Below are 18176 nucleotides of genomic sequence, written 5' to 3'. Positions count from 1 at the left end.
ATCTTAAAGTTGCCAAGGTTGAGAAACACCTACTTGATTTGTTGACATCATGAAATCCTTGGTAGTGCCCCTCCAAGCAGGATACAGACACCAATTGCAGCCCCCCCACCCGGCCTGGGTACAGTTGCCCTTTCCATCCGAAAATTATGTTTTGAATTTGATTTACCTGGAAACCTCTTACACCTGCTACTCCCATAGGCCCTTGTAGACCTGGCTGTCCCTGTAGAAAAAAAAATGGGTCAATGAAGGAAGATAGTACCATCTTCAGCAGGAACAGCAATTCCAAGGTGACAATATTTTAGGTAAGGAAAAAAAAAACATTACAAGTAGTCCACACTGCCGATCTCCTCAAATGGTGATTAAATGTTTGCAACCAAATTGCCAAGCTCAAAGCTCAAACCAACAGCCTGATTAGGGAGGTGTTGGGATCGCTTCCATATGTTATCTATCTACTACTACTGCAATGTGCTCTACATGGGGCAGCCCTTGAAGAGTGTTCGGAGACTCCAGCTGGTCCAGAATGCAGCCGCGCGAGTGATTGTGGGTACACCCCGGTACACCCACGTTACACCTATCCTCCGCGAGCTGCACTGGGTACCAATTGGTCTCCGGATACGCTTCAGGGTGCTAGTTATTACTTATAAAGCCCTACATGGTATTGGACCTGGGTACTTGAGAGACCTCCTTCTGCCGATTACCTCCCACAGACCCATTCGATCCCACAGATTAGTCCTCCTCCGTATTCCATCTGCCGGCCAATGTCGGCTGGCGACTACTCGGAGGAGGGCCTTCTCTGTGGCTGCCCCGGCCCTTTGGAACGAGCTCCCCATGGAGATTCAGACCCTCTCCACCCTTCGGGCCTTCCGGACGGCCGTGAAGACCTGGTTGTCCCAGCAAGCCTGGGGTTGAGTCCCCCCCCCCACTCGAATGTGCTGTGTCTGTTGTGCTTTTAAATTGTTCGTATTGTCCGATTGTTTTTGTTTTACTTTTTGTAATTTCCCCTCCCTTGGCTTTTGTTCAGCCGCCCTGAGTCCCCTTCGGGGAATAGGGCGGCCTACAAATTGAATAAACTCCAAACTCCAACTTATCTGGATGTTCTGTACTTAAACATTCTTTCATCCCTTGTTGTCTTGGCAACGGAGCTTGCACATCACCTTCAAGGCCATCTTCCTTGGTCCACAGTTATAAGCTCTAAACATCTTGGAGCAGTGATCTAGATTTATTATGATCATCACCAGGCTCACAGATGGAGCTTCCAGAACCCTGGTTCAGTTTTTTTGAATGCCATAATGGCAGGTTTGGGTCATACAAAATGGATTGATTGATTAGAATGGTTACTTACAGGAGATCCTCTTGGCCCAGCTTCACCTCTCTCACCAGGGATACCTTGAGTTCCCTAGAAAGACAAATGCAAAATCGCTGATTCTGTGTTTTCCATGAGTCTAATCCAGGATAATCCAAATGTAACTTGTGATATGACAACATCTTAAATGCCTCATTAGAGGTAGAGAGAGAAATATTGAACAAATATTGGGGAGATACTTACAGGTATACCTGGTTCTCCTGAAGGACCAGACTCCCCCATTTCTCCAGGGCTTCCCTTTGGGAAAAAGAGGAAGGAAAACAGAATGAATGAATGAATGAATGAATGAATCGAAGGAAAATAAAAAATGAATGAAAGAAAATGAATGAATTGAAGGAAAATGAATGCCCGAATGAATGCCTGAATGAATGAATGAATGAATGAATGAATGAATTGAAGGATATTGAATGAATGAATGAATGAATGAATGAATGAATGAATGAATGAATGGAAAATGAAAAATGAAGGAAATTGAATGAATGAATGAATTGAAGGAAAATGAAAAATGAATGAAGGTAAATGACTTAATGAATTGAAGGAAATTGAATGAATGAAAAATGGAAAATGAAGGAAGGAAAATGAATGAATGAACGAATGAATTAAAGGAAAATGGAAAATGAATTAATTAATTGATTGAAGGAAAATGAAAAATGAATGAGGGAAAATGAATGAATTGAAGGAAAATGAATTCCTGAATGAATGAATGAATGAATGAATGAATGAATGAATGAATGAATTGAAGGATATTGAATGAATGAATGAATGAATGAATGGAAAATGAAAAATAAAGGAAGGAAATTGAATGAAGAATGGAAGGAAAATGAAAAATGAATGAAGGTAAATGACTTAATGAATTGAAGGAAATTGAATGAATGAATGGAAAATGGAAAATGAAGGAAGGAAAATGAATGAATGAATGAATGAACGAATGAATTAAAGGAAAATGGAAAATTAATTAATTAATTGATTGAAGGAAAATGAAAAATGAATGAAGGAAAATGAATGAATGAATGAATGAATGAATGGAAGAATTGAAGGAAAATGCATGCATGAATGAACTGATGGAAAAGCTAAAATGGACTATTTTGCTTATTTTAAGATTGTGTTTAGATTCCTTTTTAAACTAGCGATTATTTTTTTATAATTTTGCTTTATAATAGCGGATAAGTATTTTTGAATTAATGAGTTGATAAATAGATTCATTTAAGATTGTTAGAAATATTGTATATGTTGTTAAACTCAAGAGTTATATATGGGTTATGTTATGTTTAACTTACACTGAGGGATTACCTGGTTATGTATTAGTAACTACATTGAGAAAAGTTGGAAGTCTTTCATTTCGTTAATATAATAACAAAATAGCAGGATTTACTTACAGGCTGGCCCTTTTCTCCTTTAGTGCCTGCGCCCCCAGGTAGTCCCTGATAGAGGAAAAAGTGTCACTAATGTTGAAATATTGAAAAACAAGAGTCCATAAATAAATTTATGATGATGTCTTCTTCCCAAGACCAAATATTCATAAAAGAATAGTTTGTGTACTCAGGAAACCATCAATGTAAGCATCCAGACATGCACCCAAGTAAATGCTAGAATAACTTCCTGTTTTGTGGGCTACCAAGTTCAATAATTTAATCAAAGGTGATCAACATTCCCCTCTTCCATCTCCTTTTAATGTCAGCCTTCCTTATTCCTCAAGTTCCTATATGTCTATGGAGATTCTCAATTATTCAGGTCATGGTTGTTCCAAAACTGCTTTTCCAAAAGGCAACTGGACTTTCTTGTTTGTTTGTTTTTTGTCCTCGGTTTTCTTCGCTTCTCATCCAAGAAGAAGAACTGAAGAAGCTTCTTGGACGAGAAGCGAAATGTTTTCGAAGAAAAAAACCTTTTGTAAAATCACGTTTAGGACTCAAGTCCTCTAATTCCTCAACTAATATGGATCGTGGGGGATGATGGAAATCTAATATATTTGGTGGACTCCAAGTTGCGGAAACTTGTTCTATCCACTCCAGTTCTCAATCCCTTTTAACATGCTTTTAACATGATTATGGGAGCCCATCAAGGACTTACTCTCTGGAAATGAATACTGTGGGGGTAAGACACCCCTGAAGCCTCTCGGGGTGTGTGTTCTGTTAAGATACAGCCTATTGTGCCTTAAAATGGCTTGTACCGCTGCTGTAAAATGGTTTCTACTGTACAGCGCAGTGGAGTTGCCATGGTAATGGCTTCACAGTACTCCACAAGGGAGGTCCCTCTGGTAAGGGGGAAAATCCAACATTGCAAATTACATTTGGTCCGGACATGTTCCCCCTATAAATAAATACCTGGGCAACGCCGGGTTATCAGCTAGTCAAAAATAAAATGGGGTGGGAATGGGAAAAAAAATACACAGGCAATTGTGAGGTTTTTAAGTCCCTGGAAATCAGTAGAGCAGTGTTTCTCACACTTGGCAGCTTGAAGAGGGTATGGGCTTCAACTCCCAGAATTCCTTAGCAAGCATGGCTGGATGCGGAATTCTGGGAGTTGAAGTCTACAGCTTTTCCCGCTGTCAAAGATAAGAAACATTACAGTAGAGGACACCAATCTCTCTGCAGGATAGTTTCTTTGACCTCTAAGAAGTCGGAGATGTATCAGGAGACGGTGCCAATCACCCTGATATCTCTTTGATCTAAATTTTATGAAAGAAAACTTACAGGGAGTCCATGAGGGCCTTTCTCTCCAGGAGCACCAGAACGACCGGCAGCGCCCTAAGAATATAAAGAAATTGTGATGTGTAAATTTCTGATGACTATTACAGACAATATTAAGAGTTTGCTTTAATATGATGACAATCTATTCTCCTATTTTTATTAAACCTCCCTCCTATCTTTCCTTCCTTCCTTCCTTCCTTCCTTCCTTCCTTCCTTCCTTCCTTCCTTCCTTCCTTCCCCTACTCCTGTGCAAGAAAGAAAGGTACCCAGGTTGATTAATTCTTCTTGGAGTACATTGTTGGAACGTCTATGCAACAACTACAGTAGTATTCAGCCAGTAGATGGCAGTATTTACACGTTTGGTTCTATGGTATATACCAGTGATGGCAAACGTTTTTGTCCTTGCTGTTGGGGGCGATAGCCAGAAATGGATTGTTTCTGAACTTCCAGTTGGCCCGCTGTGCCCATTTTTTGCCCTCCTCAGGCTCTGGAGGCTTTCCTGAAGCCTGGGGAGGGGGAAAACAGCCTCCTCCAGCTCCCCGGAAGGCTGAAAATCAGCTAGGCGATAGTACACAGACGTGTGCCTCACACCCACAACACAATGTGCCCTGCCCACCTGCATATGCGCGCGTAACCACCTCCCATGCATGCACCTGCAACCACCCCCATGAGGGGGGGATTTTCACCTCTTCAGGCTCGGGGAAAGCCTCCGGAACCTGGGGTGGGCGAAAAACCTGTTCTATCCACTCCAGTTCTCAATTCCTTCCTTCTTTTGACAGGATTATGGGAGCCTATCAAGGACTTACTCTCTGGAAGCAAATACTGTGGTGGGGGTAAGACACCCTTGAAGCCCCTCGGGGTGTGTGTTCTATTAAGATACAGCTTGTTGTGCCTTAAAATGGCTTCTACCGTACTGGAGTAAAATGGCTTCTCCTCTACAGCGCTGTGGAGTTGCCACGGTAACGGCTTCACAGTTCTCCACAAGAAGGCTCCTCCCATGCATGCACCTGCGACCACCCCCATGTGTGTGTATGTGGGGAATTTTCACCTCTCCAGGCTGCAGGAAAACCTCCGGAGCTTGAGGAGGGTGAATGGGCCCGTCTGTTGGGCCCATTTTCTGCCCTCCCCAGGCTCCGGAGGCTTTTCTGAAGCCTGGGGAGGGCGAAAACGGCCTCCTCTGGTCCTCCAGAAGGCCGAAAATCAGCTGGCCAGCAGGCACATGCGTGCTGGAGCTGATGGCTCGTGTGCCGGCAGATATGGCTTCACATGCTCTCATCAGAGCCTTTCCCAGACTCCAGGATGGGCCCATGTTCCTCTCCAACCTCCTCACTGTCCGAATCTGCTGCTAGCTGCACTGGCCACTGGCGGGCCATGACCATTACTTTGCTCTGGGACTTGCTAGAAACGTGGGAACGTTTGGGGGACAGTTGGAGCAATAAGGGGCGGGTCATCACAACGACTGCCTGTTTCTGTATGATATTTGCAACTGCTTGTAAACTAGAGAGCTACTTTGAAACTTGGAAAATTTGATGTTTGGGGGTAAGGAAAATGCCCGAATGTTCCTGCCTCTAAGATGAAAAAAAGGGCAATTATTGGTTTTCTGCTCTCTTTTACACACAAAAAACCATTGTCATTGCACATGTAGGACACTCTTCTCAAATCCCTTACTCTTTGATTCCAAAACACAACATTTACAAGCTGTGGAAGGCTGCTTCGGTTTTGTCTACCCATCAGCGCAAAGCAAATGGGAGTTTAACAAATGAAAAACGTAACGAAGGGAAACGTTGAAAAATGAGAAAAATGCAAAACAGCTTTTTCCTCCCGCCTTGCTAATGTCAGAGTAAAGTATTCCCGGCAACAGTGAATTTTAAATATCTTTTTTTTTTTTTTTTTGGTAAAAGTTCTGTCAACAACAGTGCACACCGTTCTGATTCATTGCAAAAGCATTTTATAAAACAGGTTCACAAACAACACAAATCAATGCATTTCGTAAATAAAGAGTCTTGTGCATCTATGGCCAAGTGAACATGTAAAATTGCATTTTTATTTATTTTAAGATGCTCCCATTTTCAATTACCTGCTCTGATGGTTTGTATTCATAAACAAGCATGCAAGCATAGAAGGATAACCGAATCATGGTTCAAGAATTAATGCTTGCATTTTAAGCTCACTTGGGAAAGTCAAGTCACGCCCACACAACCTTCGTTTTATTTTTATCGTGGGATTGGGGGGGGGGGGGATGACTAAATCTAAGACACAAACACAAAGTGGATGGATTGTTGCTTGGAACCAGTAATGATAAATGAGAACTGAGGTGTCCTGCAAATCTCACTCCCTTCTAGTTCCGATGATGTTACCTAGTTAGGTAATGAAATGTATAACAGAATAACCAAGTTAGAAGGGACCTTGGCGATCTTCTAGTCTACGGATGGCAAACCTCTTTGTTGTTGCATGCCAAAAACGCCTGTGAGCGTGCAACAGCACTTGGGTGTGTCCCCTCACCCATAACACAATGCATGTGCGACACCCCCCATTTGCCCTGCCTCCCCTGCACATGTGTGCGCCCCCCGTGCATACGCACACAACCTCCCCCCGTGCCCCATTTTGGGCCTAGTAGGCCTCCCTGCAGCCTCCTGGGAGCAAAAATGGCCCATGGGGTGGGGGCGCCACATACTCCCTGTGCCTCATTTTGGCCTAGGCCGCGTCCCAATAGCCTCCTAGGACTAAAAAACAGGCCATGGGGGAGGGGCACTGCACCCCCGCACTCCTCCCGCCTCCCTTGAATGCACATATAACCCCCGCCCCCCGTCACACATGAGGGTGTGCGTCCCCCACATGCACCCGCCCCCCACATATGTGTGACAATGATCCAAAAACCAGCTGGCTGGCGGGAGGCACACGTGCACCAGTAGTGGGTTCCGGATCCTGTTCCAACTGGTACAGTTGGAACAGGCCCGGCGTCGCCCATATGGATGTGCGCAGTGAGTGCATGCATGCACGCAACACACACATGAGTTGTAGCTGCCAGTGATGCTTCTGCAAGCCTCTGTGACACTCCAGCTTTCGTGCGCCATCCGCGTGCGCAGAAGCACCGAAGGGTTTAAAGGACAGGTAAGGAGCTCCCTCCAGAGCACCGTACCAGAACGGTACCCACTGCTCTGGGCAGGCTCCGGTACGCCTGTACCGGGGAGTACTGCCTGCAACCCACCACTGGCGCGCATGGTGAAGCTGAGCTGGGGCAACGGCTGACATGCCCACAGAGAGGGCTCTGCATGCCATCTGTGGCATGTGTGCCATAGGTTCACTATCATGGTTCTAGTCCAAGCCCTTACTCGAGCAGGAAACTCTGATATAATTTCAGATCAAGGGTTGTCCAAAAATAACCAAGCTCAGAGAGGCCTCCTCATACAACCCCCGAGTTACAAATATTCTGCTTGATAAGTAAGAAATTGAAGACTTTTAAATAGGACTACACACCTTCTCACCATCAAGTCCGTGTGCTCCGTCTCTTCCATTTTTCCCAGGTATGCCCTGAAAGAGCAAAACAGGATGAATAAGCAGAAAGAAGGATTTATGGATGGAATATATGGGTTTATTATTTATTTTTAAATACAATTGAATGACATTTATTTCTTACTAGCTGATAACCTTGCGCTGCTTGGGTATTTATTTATCCTAACTCTCCTTCCATGAACATCACCGCAATTTCTCATGCTGGATTTTCCCCCTTACCAGAGGGAGCCCCCTTGTGGAGTACTGTGAATTAGAAACCACTTTAAAGCAGTACGGTAGACACCATTTTAAGGCACAACAGGCTGTATCTTAACATAGAACATAGAACATACACTGCAAGGGGTGTTAGGGGTGTCTTACCCCCACAGTATTAGTTTCCAGAGGCTAAGTAATCTGTGTACCAATTTTGGCTGAAATTGCTCAAGACATTATGTTGGAGTTATGTTGGAATACACACAAACACACACACACACACAAACACACACATATAACTTTCTATTAATGTGCTTTGATACAGCACTTTGGGAACATCCAACTTCTTTTGCAATTACCTTTTGAGGCTTTCCCTCCTTATATAGGGTGTCAATGATGGTTTTCTGCACAACTGTCAGGTCAGCAGTCTTTCCCATGATTGTGATTCCTACTGAACCAGACTGAGAGAGCATTTACAGGCTCAGGAACCCTTTGCAGGTGTTATGGCTTAATTAGCTGATTAGAGTGGGACACTTTGAGCCTAGAATATTGCACCTTTTCACAATATTCTAATTTTCTGAGATTGTGGACTTGGGGTTTTCATGAGCTATAAGCCATAATCATCAGAATTATGACAAATCATGGTTTGAACTATCTTGCTTTGCATGTAATGAGTTTATCTCATATATTAGTTTCATCTTTTATGTTGCATTACTCAAATAAACGAACTTTTGCACAATAGGCTAATTTTTCGAGTTTCACCTGTATATTCAACCACTCAAAGTGCCTTTCACTTCCTTAGATTTGGGGAAATCATCTAAGGAAAATTGAATTTATGACTAAGAGCCTTCTAGGCTGCATATAATACTTTGTAGGAAGATGGCACCCACCCCTCTCCTAGGAAAATGAAATATTTTAGGAAATATTAAAATGGCACAATATTTCCCCTAAAAGGGAGGCAAAAACTCAGCCAGCCCCCCCACCTTGGCAATGGGCCATTAAGGCCTGAGCCAAGCTATTCTACACAACAAAGATCTACCTCCTTCAGGCAGAGCCATAGGAGGAATTGCCCAAAGCCCCTTCATTACATCATCACCCAGCAAGGGTCAACCAAGCCTAGGACTCAGGACAGCCTACAGAGTTGCCCCTGCATGGCCCCATGGGAGCCTGACAACCAATCAGAATACAAGTTCAAATTCAAAAGCCCAGAGAGGGCATAAAACCCAAACACTCTCAGCTTCTCTTCCCTTTTTGTGCCCAAGATCTCAAACCACGTGATCCTGTCCACCATTAAACCATCTTTCCAAGCAGCCTCCATGTTTCCAGTGTCTTTTTCCCCGCTTGGAACTGAACCCAGACGGACATTTCTTCCAACAGGACTTTCCCCCTTCCATTACGTAATTCAAAATCACTTAAACCTCCTCATTTTGCCAGTGCTTCTTATTTAAAACACAGTAGCTATAGAAACAGAACACCAGCCGCTCTTGATTCTTGATAGCAGATAATAAGACTCTATTACAATTGAAAACCCTCTGGGGAAGCTTTTAATCCAATATCTAAGGGCTGAGATTTCAGGGTGATATAAAATATCCCTTTTATGAGAACCAGGTGAGACAGTTCTCACTAAGCCAAACCACACAGCTGCAGCGGTGATTGAAATTGGGCCTTCTATCTGCAAATTTGACTTGCACTTTTCTCTCTGACATGTTAGCCATCAGTCCACCAGTTAGCCATCACAATTTTTATTATCCCAAGAATATAAGGAAATAAATTAATGTGGCTTAGAACTTTGTTTATTTATTTTTTGGTGTTTTATTATTGGTTTTAAAATGTTTTTAATTGTTTTAAATGTGTATCCAAGGTCACTTCCAATTATGTTATTCCAGTCTATTCCCTATCCTATCCTATCCTATCCTATCGTAGTCTAATCTAGTCTAGTCTAGTCTATATTCTATTCTATTTCCTATTCTATTCATCAATTGAGATGGGCAAGTGTAGAAATTGAATGAATAAATAATTGTCTATCTGTCTGCATTGCAGGCTGAGGAATTCTGGGAGTTGAAGTCCACCTATCTTACAATTTGCCCAGGTTAAGAAACATTGGCTTATGCTATGGAGTGGCTCCATTGATTACTATGGATGACCGTTGACTACTTCAGCTATAAATTTTGTTGGATGGTTTTTAGCGTTCTTAAATTATTGAATTGTTTTGTTGTTCTTATATTATTTTTTAATTCTTTGTGAGCTGCCCGGAGTCATATATTTGAGATGGGTGGACTATATAAATGAGAAAAATAATGAAAGAATGAATGAATAATAAATAAGTAAAGAATAATAAAAAAGTTGTATGAGCATAGCTAATGGCTGAAAAAAGCAATTCCAAGTACAGTTGCCTTCTGCAATTGACTGATGGCGAATTTGTCAATGCCACTGGTATTCAAGTGATGCTCCAGTTGTTTTGGGATTACACACAAGGCACCTATTGGTACTACACTTGCTTGCCTTCGCCATAGTCATTCTATTTCTATTTGTAGGGCTTTGTATTTTATTATCTTCTACAGTTCTTCTCTTCTATTTTGCTGTCTCCAGGCACTGCCATGTCCACTATTTTTGTCTTTCTTATCGACAACTAAGTCTGGATAGTGACTGTGGCTGTGCCTGGAGACAGAAGAATCATCATCATCGCCCTTTTATTCATTAAACATGAAACTCAGTCAACTGAACATTTAAAAATATTTCACAAATATTATTAACTGGCACTGATGGTTGATACAGATTGCTGCCAGGATCCTAGGTGGTGGTATTATTATTATTATTATTATATGGTTAATCTTTGGTGAGATTCAAAGCCTTTGGGGCTGGTTGGTAGCTCAACAGCTCGAGTCCTAACCAAGAACCTAGGAACTGTTAAGGTAACGTCGGAGGATATAAGTTGTTCCAAGTAGGGTGGTTTTTTGTAGAATCAGTATGTTCAAGTCAGATAAATTTAGAATTTCCAAATAGCGAGGTAGCCCTTTAGGTATTGCTCCAAAGACTCCACTTACAATCGGGACAACACTCGATTTCTTTTTCCACAGTCGCTCAACTTCAATTTGCAAGTCCTGGTACTTTGTGATTTTTTTCTTGATGTTTATCTTCAATTCGTGCATCTCCAGGTATTGCAATGTCAATGAACCATACTTGTTTATTTTCACAAATTCCAGTGGATCATTTGTGCTACTGAATTGTGCCGCAATTTATAATCAGTCTGCGCGATTTTTTTTACAGCAGCTGAGTATGTGATCAACAGTTTCATCAACTTCTTTGCACAGTCTGCATTTGGCATCATCAGAGGATTTTTCGATTTTGGCCTTAATGCCATTTGTGCCAATTATTATTTTATTATTAATTATTTTATTATTATTGTGCAGGTCATTATTATTATTATTATTATACAATTGTATCACAGCGGCCAGTTGTTTCACCGGATTTGGCATTGGTTACTAGTCGGGCCCCACCCAGGGGCCTAGGACGTCGTAACGTATTTTCTTAATATGCGTGCAGATCCAAGCAGTGCGGCTTTTTGCATTTGACTGATGGTGATTTTGTCAATTTTTAACTGTTTTAAATGTAATTCCAGTGCTTTTGGAATAGCACCCAGTGTGCCAATTACCACTGGAATTACCACTGCTGGTTTGTGCCATAGTCGTTGAATTTCGATTTTTTTTTTTTATTATTATTATACAATTGTATCACAGCGGCCAGTTGTTTCGCCGGATTTGGCATTGGTTACTAGTCGGGCCCCACCCAGGGGCCTAGGACGTCGTAACGTATTTTCTTAATATGCGTGCAGATCCAAGCAGTGCGGCTTTTTGCATTTGACTGATGGTGATTTTGTCAATTTTTAACTGTTTTAAATGTAATTCCAGTGCTTTTGGAATAGCACCCAGTGTGCCAATTACCACTGGAATTACCACTGCTGGTTTGTGCCATAGTCGTTGAATTTCGATTTTTAAGTCCTGATATCTTGCGATTTTTTCATGTTCCTTCTCGGCGACCCTGCTATCACCTGGTATTGCGATGTCTATGATTGTGACCTTATTTTTCTCAACCAGTGTGATGTCTGGTGTATTATGCGCCAGTATTTTGTCGGTTTGTATACGATTATTATTATTATTATTATTATTATTATTATTATTATTATTATTATTATTATTATTACATGGGTTTAGGGTACGTATTGCATTATGTGTTGGAAACGAAGCCATAGACTTCACAAGTTGTTTGTGTAGGTGATGACATCAACTCATCATTTAGCTTAATTTGGGAGGGGTGGGACAGCATCATTTGTAATGTCTGAATCTAGATGCAGGTTCTCTGTGTTTTGTGAACTCAACCTGCATGTTGTTAAGTATGTTTGCATCGCACAGTCAGCAAGGAACTTTGCATAAAAATGGCTTACAGGTTCTCCGCGAGGCCCAGCGCTCCCAGCAGCTCCGTTTGGTCCTGGTGGACCCTGGAAAAAGAAAAGAAGAGAATTTTCTAGAAGACATCAATGACACCCAAGGAAGACCTATCAAGTCCTTTAGCAAGGCAGTGCATACAGATAGTCCTTGATTTACGACCACAATTGAGCCCAAAATTTCTGTTACTAAGCCAGACATAAGTGAATCATTGCCCCATTTTATGACCTTTCCTGCCACAGTTGTTAAGTGAATCATTTCAATTGTTCAGTTGTTAAGTGAATCTGGCTTCCCCATTGACTTCCTAGGCAGGAAACCCTATACCGTTTCAGACAAATGGCTATCCAACATCTTCTTAAAGACTTCCAGTGTTGGGGCATTCACAACTTCTGGAGGCAACTTCTGTTCCACTCATTAATAGTTCTAACTGTCAGGAAATTTCTCCTCAGTTGTAAGTTGCTTCTCTCCTTGATTAGTTTCCACCCATTGCTTCTTGTTCTACCCTCAGGTGCCTTGGAGAATAGTTTTACTCCCTCTTCTTTGTGGCAACTCTGATATATTGGAAGACTGCTATCATGTCTCCCCTAGTCCTTCTTTCTATTAAATTAGACATACCCAGTTCCTGCAACCGTTCTTCATATGTTTTAGCCTCCAGTCCCCTAATCCTCTTTGTTGCTCTTCTCTGCACTTTCTAGAGTCTCCACATCTTTTTTACATCGTGGTGACCAAAACTGAATGCCGTATTCCAAGTGTGGCCTTACCAAGGCCTTACTAAGTGGTATTAACACTTCACGTGATCTTGATTCTGTCCCTCTGTTTATGCAGCCTAGAACTGGGTTGGCTTTTTTGGCAGCTGCTGCACACGGCTGGCTCCTATTTAAATGGTTGCCCACTAGGACTCCAAGATCCCTTTCACAGTTACTACTATTGAGCAAGGTACCACCTATACTGTACCTGTGCATTTCGTTTTTCTTGCCTAAATGTATTGTGTGACCATGGGGATGCTGCAATGGTTGTAAGTGTGAAAAACGGTCATAAGTCACTTATTTTCAGTGCTGTTGTAACTTTGAACCAGTGGTGGGTTCTTACCAGTTCGGCCCAATTCAGCCGAACCGGTAGTGGTTTGGCAGCCTGGGTCGCTGGAACCAGCAGTGACACAGATCTACCACCACCACCACCCCCAGGTACTCCCAGTGGCGCCATGGTCACTGCTGTCTTGCTTTTGGCTTCTGCGCATACGCAGAACATTTTTTTAATTGAACTGCACATGTGTGCACAGCACGCATCCAGTGCGAAGCTTGCCCATGAGCGAACCTACAGTAGTGCCTGTTGGAACCCACCCCTGCTTTGAACGGTCAATAAATGAACTGTTGTAAGTCGAGGGCTATGAGTACTGGTTATAAATTGAGGACTGGCTGTAAACCAGAGCAGTTGCAGAGTGAAATTATTTCTCAACCCTCATTTGGATCTACACGAACAATGGCAAACTGCCTGCTTTGCTTATCCATAAAGCAAGTCACTTGATAGATATATAACCAGTGGTGGGATTCAAATAATTTAAGAACCGGTTCTCTGCCCTAATGATTTCTTCCAACAATCAGTTCACCCAACTGCTCAGAAACTTAACAACTAGTTCTCTCGAAGTGGTGCGAACTGGCTGAATCCCACCACTGTATATAACACATACCACCTTAAACAACAACAACAACACACAATGAAAGTGGGAATGACACTTACTGCATCACCCTTTGGACCGCGAAATCCTTGGTGGCCTCTGTCACCACGGGACCCCTGAAATGGTTAAATAATAATCCATTACACATCACCTCTTCCCCGAGTACCAGCCGATCTCTTGATTTACCCAAAAGTAAAATAATATTTGTCCATCTGAGAGCACTGCACACCACCTTAAACAACAACAACAACACACAATGAAAGTGGGAATTACACTTACTGCATCACCCTTTGGACCTCGAAAACCTTGGTGGCCTTTAATCAAAGCCCTCCCCTTCAAAACAACATAGATGGGGGAAAAAAGTTGTGTCTCTGCATCGTCTTTGCAGGAGGAGGTTCCAAGATAAGAGAATATTTGTAGCTCAGGATTGGAAAGAGAGGCTCTTGATGCTCTCTGACTTCGGTTGTTTTCTTGCGGACGTTTCATTACCAGACTAGATAACATTATCAGTGCCGGTGAGTGTTGGGTTTGCTCCTTGTTTATGGTGGATTGCCCTGCCAGTGTTGGTGGGGATCTCTATGGAGAGTCTCAATCATCCAGGTCATAGTTGTCCCAAAGGTGCTTTTCAAAAGAAAACTGGACTTTCTGGTTTTTCTCTGAAGACCTTTTGCTTCTCATCCAAGAAGCTTCTTCAGCTCTGATTAAGTGGTGGAGAATGGAAAGCACTACTCAGGTGACCTGAAGACTGGATGAATCCCCAGGTGGCCTTAACAACTCGCTAAAAGAATGCAAATGACCAGCTGTCTGCAAGGAGTATAAATCCTTCCATTCCCTCCCATCCAGTGAGAGCTGAAGAAGCTTCTTGGATGAGAAGTGAAACATCTTCAAAGAAAAAACATCAGAAAGTCCAGTTGCCTCTTTAAAAAAGCACCTTTGGGATTTGCAGGAGGAGGTTTCAAAAGAAGATAATATCTGTAGCTCAGGATTGAAAAGAGAGGCCCTGGATGTTCTCTGGGCTTGGTTGTTTTCTTGCAGACGTTTTATTATAGAGCCGAGGTGGCGCAGTGCGTAGAGTGCAGTACTGCAGGCCACTTCAGCTGACTGTTATCTGCAGTTCGGCGGTTCAAATCTCACCGGCTCAAGGTTGACTCAGCCTTCCATCCTTCCGAGGTGGGTAAAATGAGGACCCAGATTGTGGGGGCGATATGCTAACTCTGTAAACCGCTTAGAGAGGGCTGAAAGCCCTATGAAGCGGTATATAAGTCTAACTGCTATTGCTATTATTACCTGACTAGGTAACATCATCAATGCAGGTGGGTGTGCAGTTTGCTCCTTGTTTATATATGGTGGATTGCCCTGCCAGTGTTGGTGGGAATGTCTATGGGGATTCTCAATAATCCATGTCATGGTTGTCTCAAAGGTATTTATATGAAAACATAAAGATGTATGTTTTCAAAAGGCAGCTGAACTTTTTGAGGGTTTTTCTTCTTCTTCTTGAAAACATTTCACTTCTCATCCAAGAAGCCAGAACTGAAAAAGTTTCTTGGATGAGAATCTCATTGGCCCTTTCTGATCTACAACAGCTTCCAGAAATCATTTTAACTAGTAGCACTGGAGCTAAATTTGGTGCTTGCTGAATGTCAGTCTTGTGCTCCCTTACAGCTTAAACAGACTAAAAGACTTGGAGGTCTTCTAGTCCAACCCCCTGCTCAAGCAGGAGACCCTATACCATTCCAGACAAGCGACTGTCCAATCTCTTCTTAAAAACCTCCAGTGGCTGGAGCACCCACAACTTCTAGAGGCAAGTTGTTCCACTGATTAATTTTTCCGCCAGGAAATCCCTCCTTAGGTCTAGGTTACTTCTCTCCTTGATTAGTTTCCATCCATTGCTTCTTCTCCTGCCCTCAAGTGCTCTGGAGAATAGGTTGACCTCCTCTTCTTTGGGGGAGCCCCTCAAACACTGGAGCACTGCAATCATGTTATATCTTAGATATAATGTGGGGTCTTGGTGTGTGTGGGGGAATGCAATACAAAAAGAAAACCTACTGCTTTCCCTGGAGGCCCTGGAATTCCAGGCTGCCCTCTGAATCCGATGTCTCCCTGAAATCAAGAAAACAGGACAATATAATCTTTGCCCAATCCAGATCTTTATGTTCTGTAACTTTGTTTGTCTCTCTCCCCTCCCTTGAATTGTGAGTCGCCCTGAGTCCCCTCAGGGAAAAGGGCGGCATACAAATAAAGTAAAATTCAAATTCAAATTCAACCGGGGGAGAAAAAACTTACTGTATTTTTCGGAGTATAAGACGCACCTTTTTCCCTCAAAAAAGAGGCTGAAAATCTGGGGTGCGTCTTATACATCGAATACAGCATTTTTGCTTCCTGAAGCCCCGCCCCCTTCACCAAAATGGTCGTGCATACCCTTATGGAGGCTTTCAGAGAGGTCCTGGGGGCTGGGGAGGGCAGAAATGAGCAAAAGACCGACTGTTTTGGGGAGGTTTGCAGAGTGCAAAAAAATGTTTTCCCTCTTTAACTGATTGATGAGAATTAGATTGATCAAGTGCTGTGCCAGCAGAAACAAAGTCTTAGGTGCTGCAGATTGTCAGCGATTTCCTTCTCCAGCACATGGATAAATACACCTGGAAACATCTATCTACCCACCTACTCTTTCTCTCTCCCTACCTACCTACTGTATTTCTCTCTATCCCTCGATCTACTTACCTACTTTTTTTTTTTAATTTGACTCTTCAAAACCTTGGTGCATCTTATACTCCGAAAAATACGGTAACAAAAAAACAAAGGACAGAAAAAGACTCAGAGAGATATTTTGTGTCATTCCCATATAAGAGGCATCCTCCTCACAAATCAGCAAGGTCGTTATATGACTAAATTTCTGAGGACATTAACTTTTAGCATGTTGTAAGTAACCCTCTGCCCACAGCAGTTCTGGAGGTTTGTTATAAAAAAAAAAGTTCCATATGAAATGAGATTGTGACCTGGTGGACAAGAAACCATTGAAACTCCATTTTCAGCTGTGACGGCCTCCTGCCAGCAAAAATGGAGCCATGCACTCCTGATCTCCATTTTCACTAGCAGAGGCACCGTGGGCTAGTCCGTTGTTTCCAGGGGAGGGGCCACGGGCCAGATCTAAGCACCCCACAGGCCAAAATGCTATTTCCGACAATCAACTGTGCCACACGATTTATATTAGCTAGAAAGCAGGACTTCCTGTTTTCTAGCTAATATAAATCGTGTGGCACAGTGGATTCCCCCCCCCCTGTTCTATTTACCTTTGCGGGCGCACTTGGTAGCAGGCTCCATCCAGCCGCCTGGACGTCATCAAATCCGTTTTTGACACTCTGCACCAGTGGTGGGTTGCAGGCGGTAGAATCTCCTGCTACACACCTCCCAACGCCCGAGAAGAACTCACAGGTTACGCCTCCTCCGGGTGCCATCTGCCAGACAATGCCGGCTGGCGACCACCCGGGGGAGAGCCTTTTCTGTTGCTGCTCCGGCTCTGTGGAACAAGTTACCAACAGAGATCCGGACCCTCCCCACCCTTGCAGCCTTCCAAAAAGCCACCAAAACCTGGCTGTTCTGGCAGGCCTGGGGTTGCTGACTCAAATCAGGTCAACCCCCAATTAAACCGGATGTATGTTGTGTTTTTAAACTGTTTGTATTGTTTTATATTCTCCCCCTGTATGTTATTTTATTTTATTTGTACTTGTAAGCCGCCCTGAGTCCCCCACCGGGATTGGGCGGCATATAAACCCATTAAATTGCTAATTGCTAAAATTGCTCTGATACGGGCGTACTGGAGCCAGCCCGGAGCGCTGGATACCGTTCCGGTACGGTGCTCCGGACGGCGCACCCACCCACCCGAGCTCCTTACCTGTGTTTTAAAGCTTCTGCGCTGCCGCACATGCACATGGTGTGTACAGCCCCTGCGCAATGCTCTGGGGAGCAGCTGGAGCATCACAGAGGCGCTAAGACGCATGTGCGTGCTGCATGCATGAGGACGCCGCCGGCCCCATTCCAACCGTACCAGTTGGGACGGGATTTGAAACCCACCACTGCTCTGTGCATGCATGGAGGTGGCAAGTACGTTCACATTTGTGAACTGGTATCAAAGGTAAGTAAATTTCACCTCTGATTACTATCCACATAATGCTGATGGAAGAACAACTAGACACAAGGATGCCCCAGATCTTTAGTTAGGTTAGTGGTCAAATTGTGGGCCAAACTTGAAAACTTTCCTGCTTCTGTCCCGGTAACCAAATATCTTTTGCAAGCAAGCTTGATCAAGA

The 18176-nt window shown here is 43.2% G+C and overlaps 1 protein-coding gene across 1 annotated transcript in view; it reads right to left on the bottom strand.

Annotated features, from left to right (window-relative positions):
* The window catches only part of COL9A3 (collagen type IX alpha 3 chain), a 67693-nt gene that overhangs the window by 22693 nt on the left and 26824 nt on the right, over positions 1-18176 (bottom strand). The window contains exons 15-23 of the mRNA XM_032218378.1: positions 15919-15972; positions 13935-13988; positions 12197-12250; positions 7528-7581; positions 4054-4107; positions 2740-2784; positions 1547-1600; positions 1343-1396; positions 167-220 (exon numbers count right to left, since the gene is read on the bottom strand). Of these exons, the coding sequence (XP_032074269.1) occupies positions 167-220; positions 1343-1396; positions 1547-1600; positions 2740-2784; positions 4054-4107; positions 7528-7581; positions 12197-12250; positions 13935-13988; positions 15919-15972 (477 nt within the window). The remainder of the gene's footprint in view (positions 1-166; positions 221-1342; positions 1397-1546; positions 1601-2739; positions 2785-4053; positions 4108-7527; positions 7582-12196; positions 12251-13934; positions 13989-15918; positions 15973-18176) is intronic.

This window comes from Thamnophis elegans, chromosome 5 (assembly GCF_009769535.1).
Source record: "Thamnophis elegans isolate rThaEle1 chromosome 5, rThaEle1.pri, whole genome shotgun sequence".
NCBI lineage: Eukaryota > Metazoa > Chordata > Lepidosauria > Squamata > Colubridae > Thamnophis > Thamnophis elegans.
Note: the sequence above shows the minus strand (reverse complement) of the source record. Positions and strands in the feature narration are given on the sequence as shown.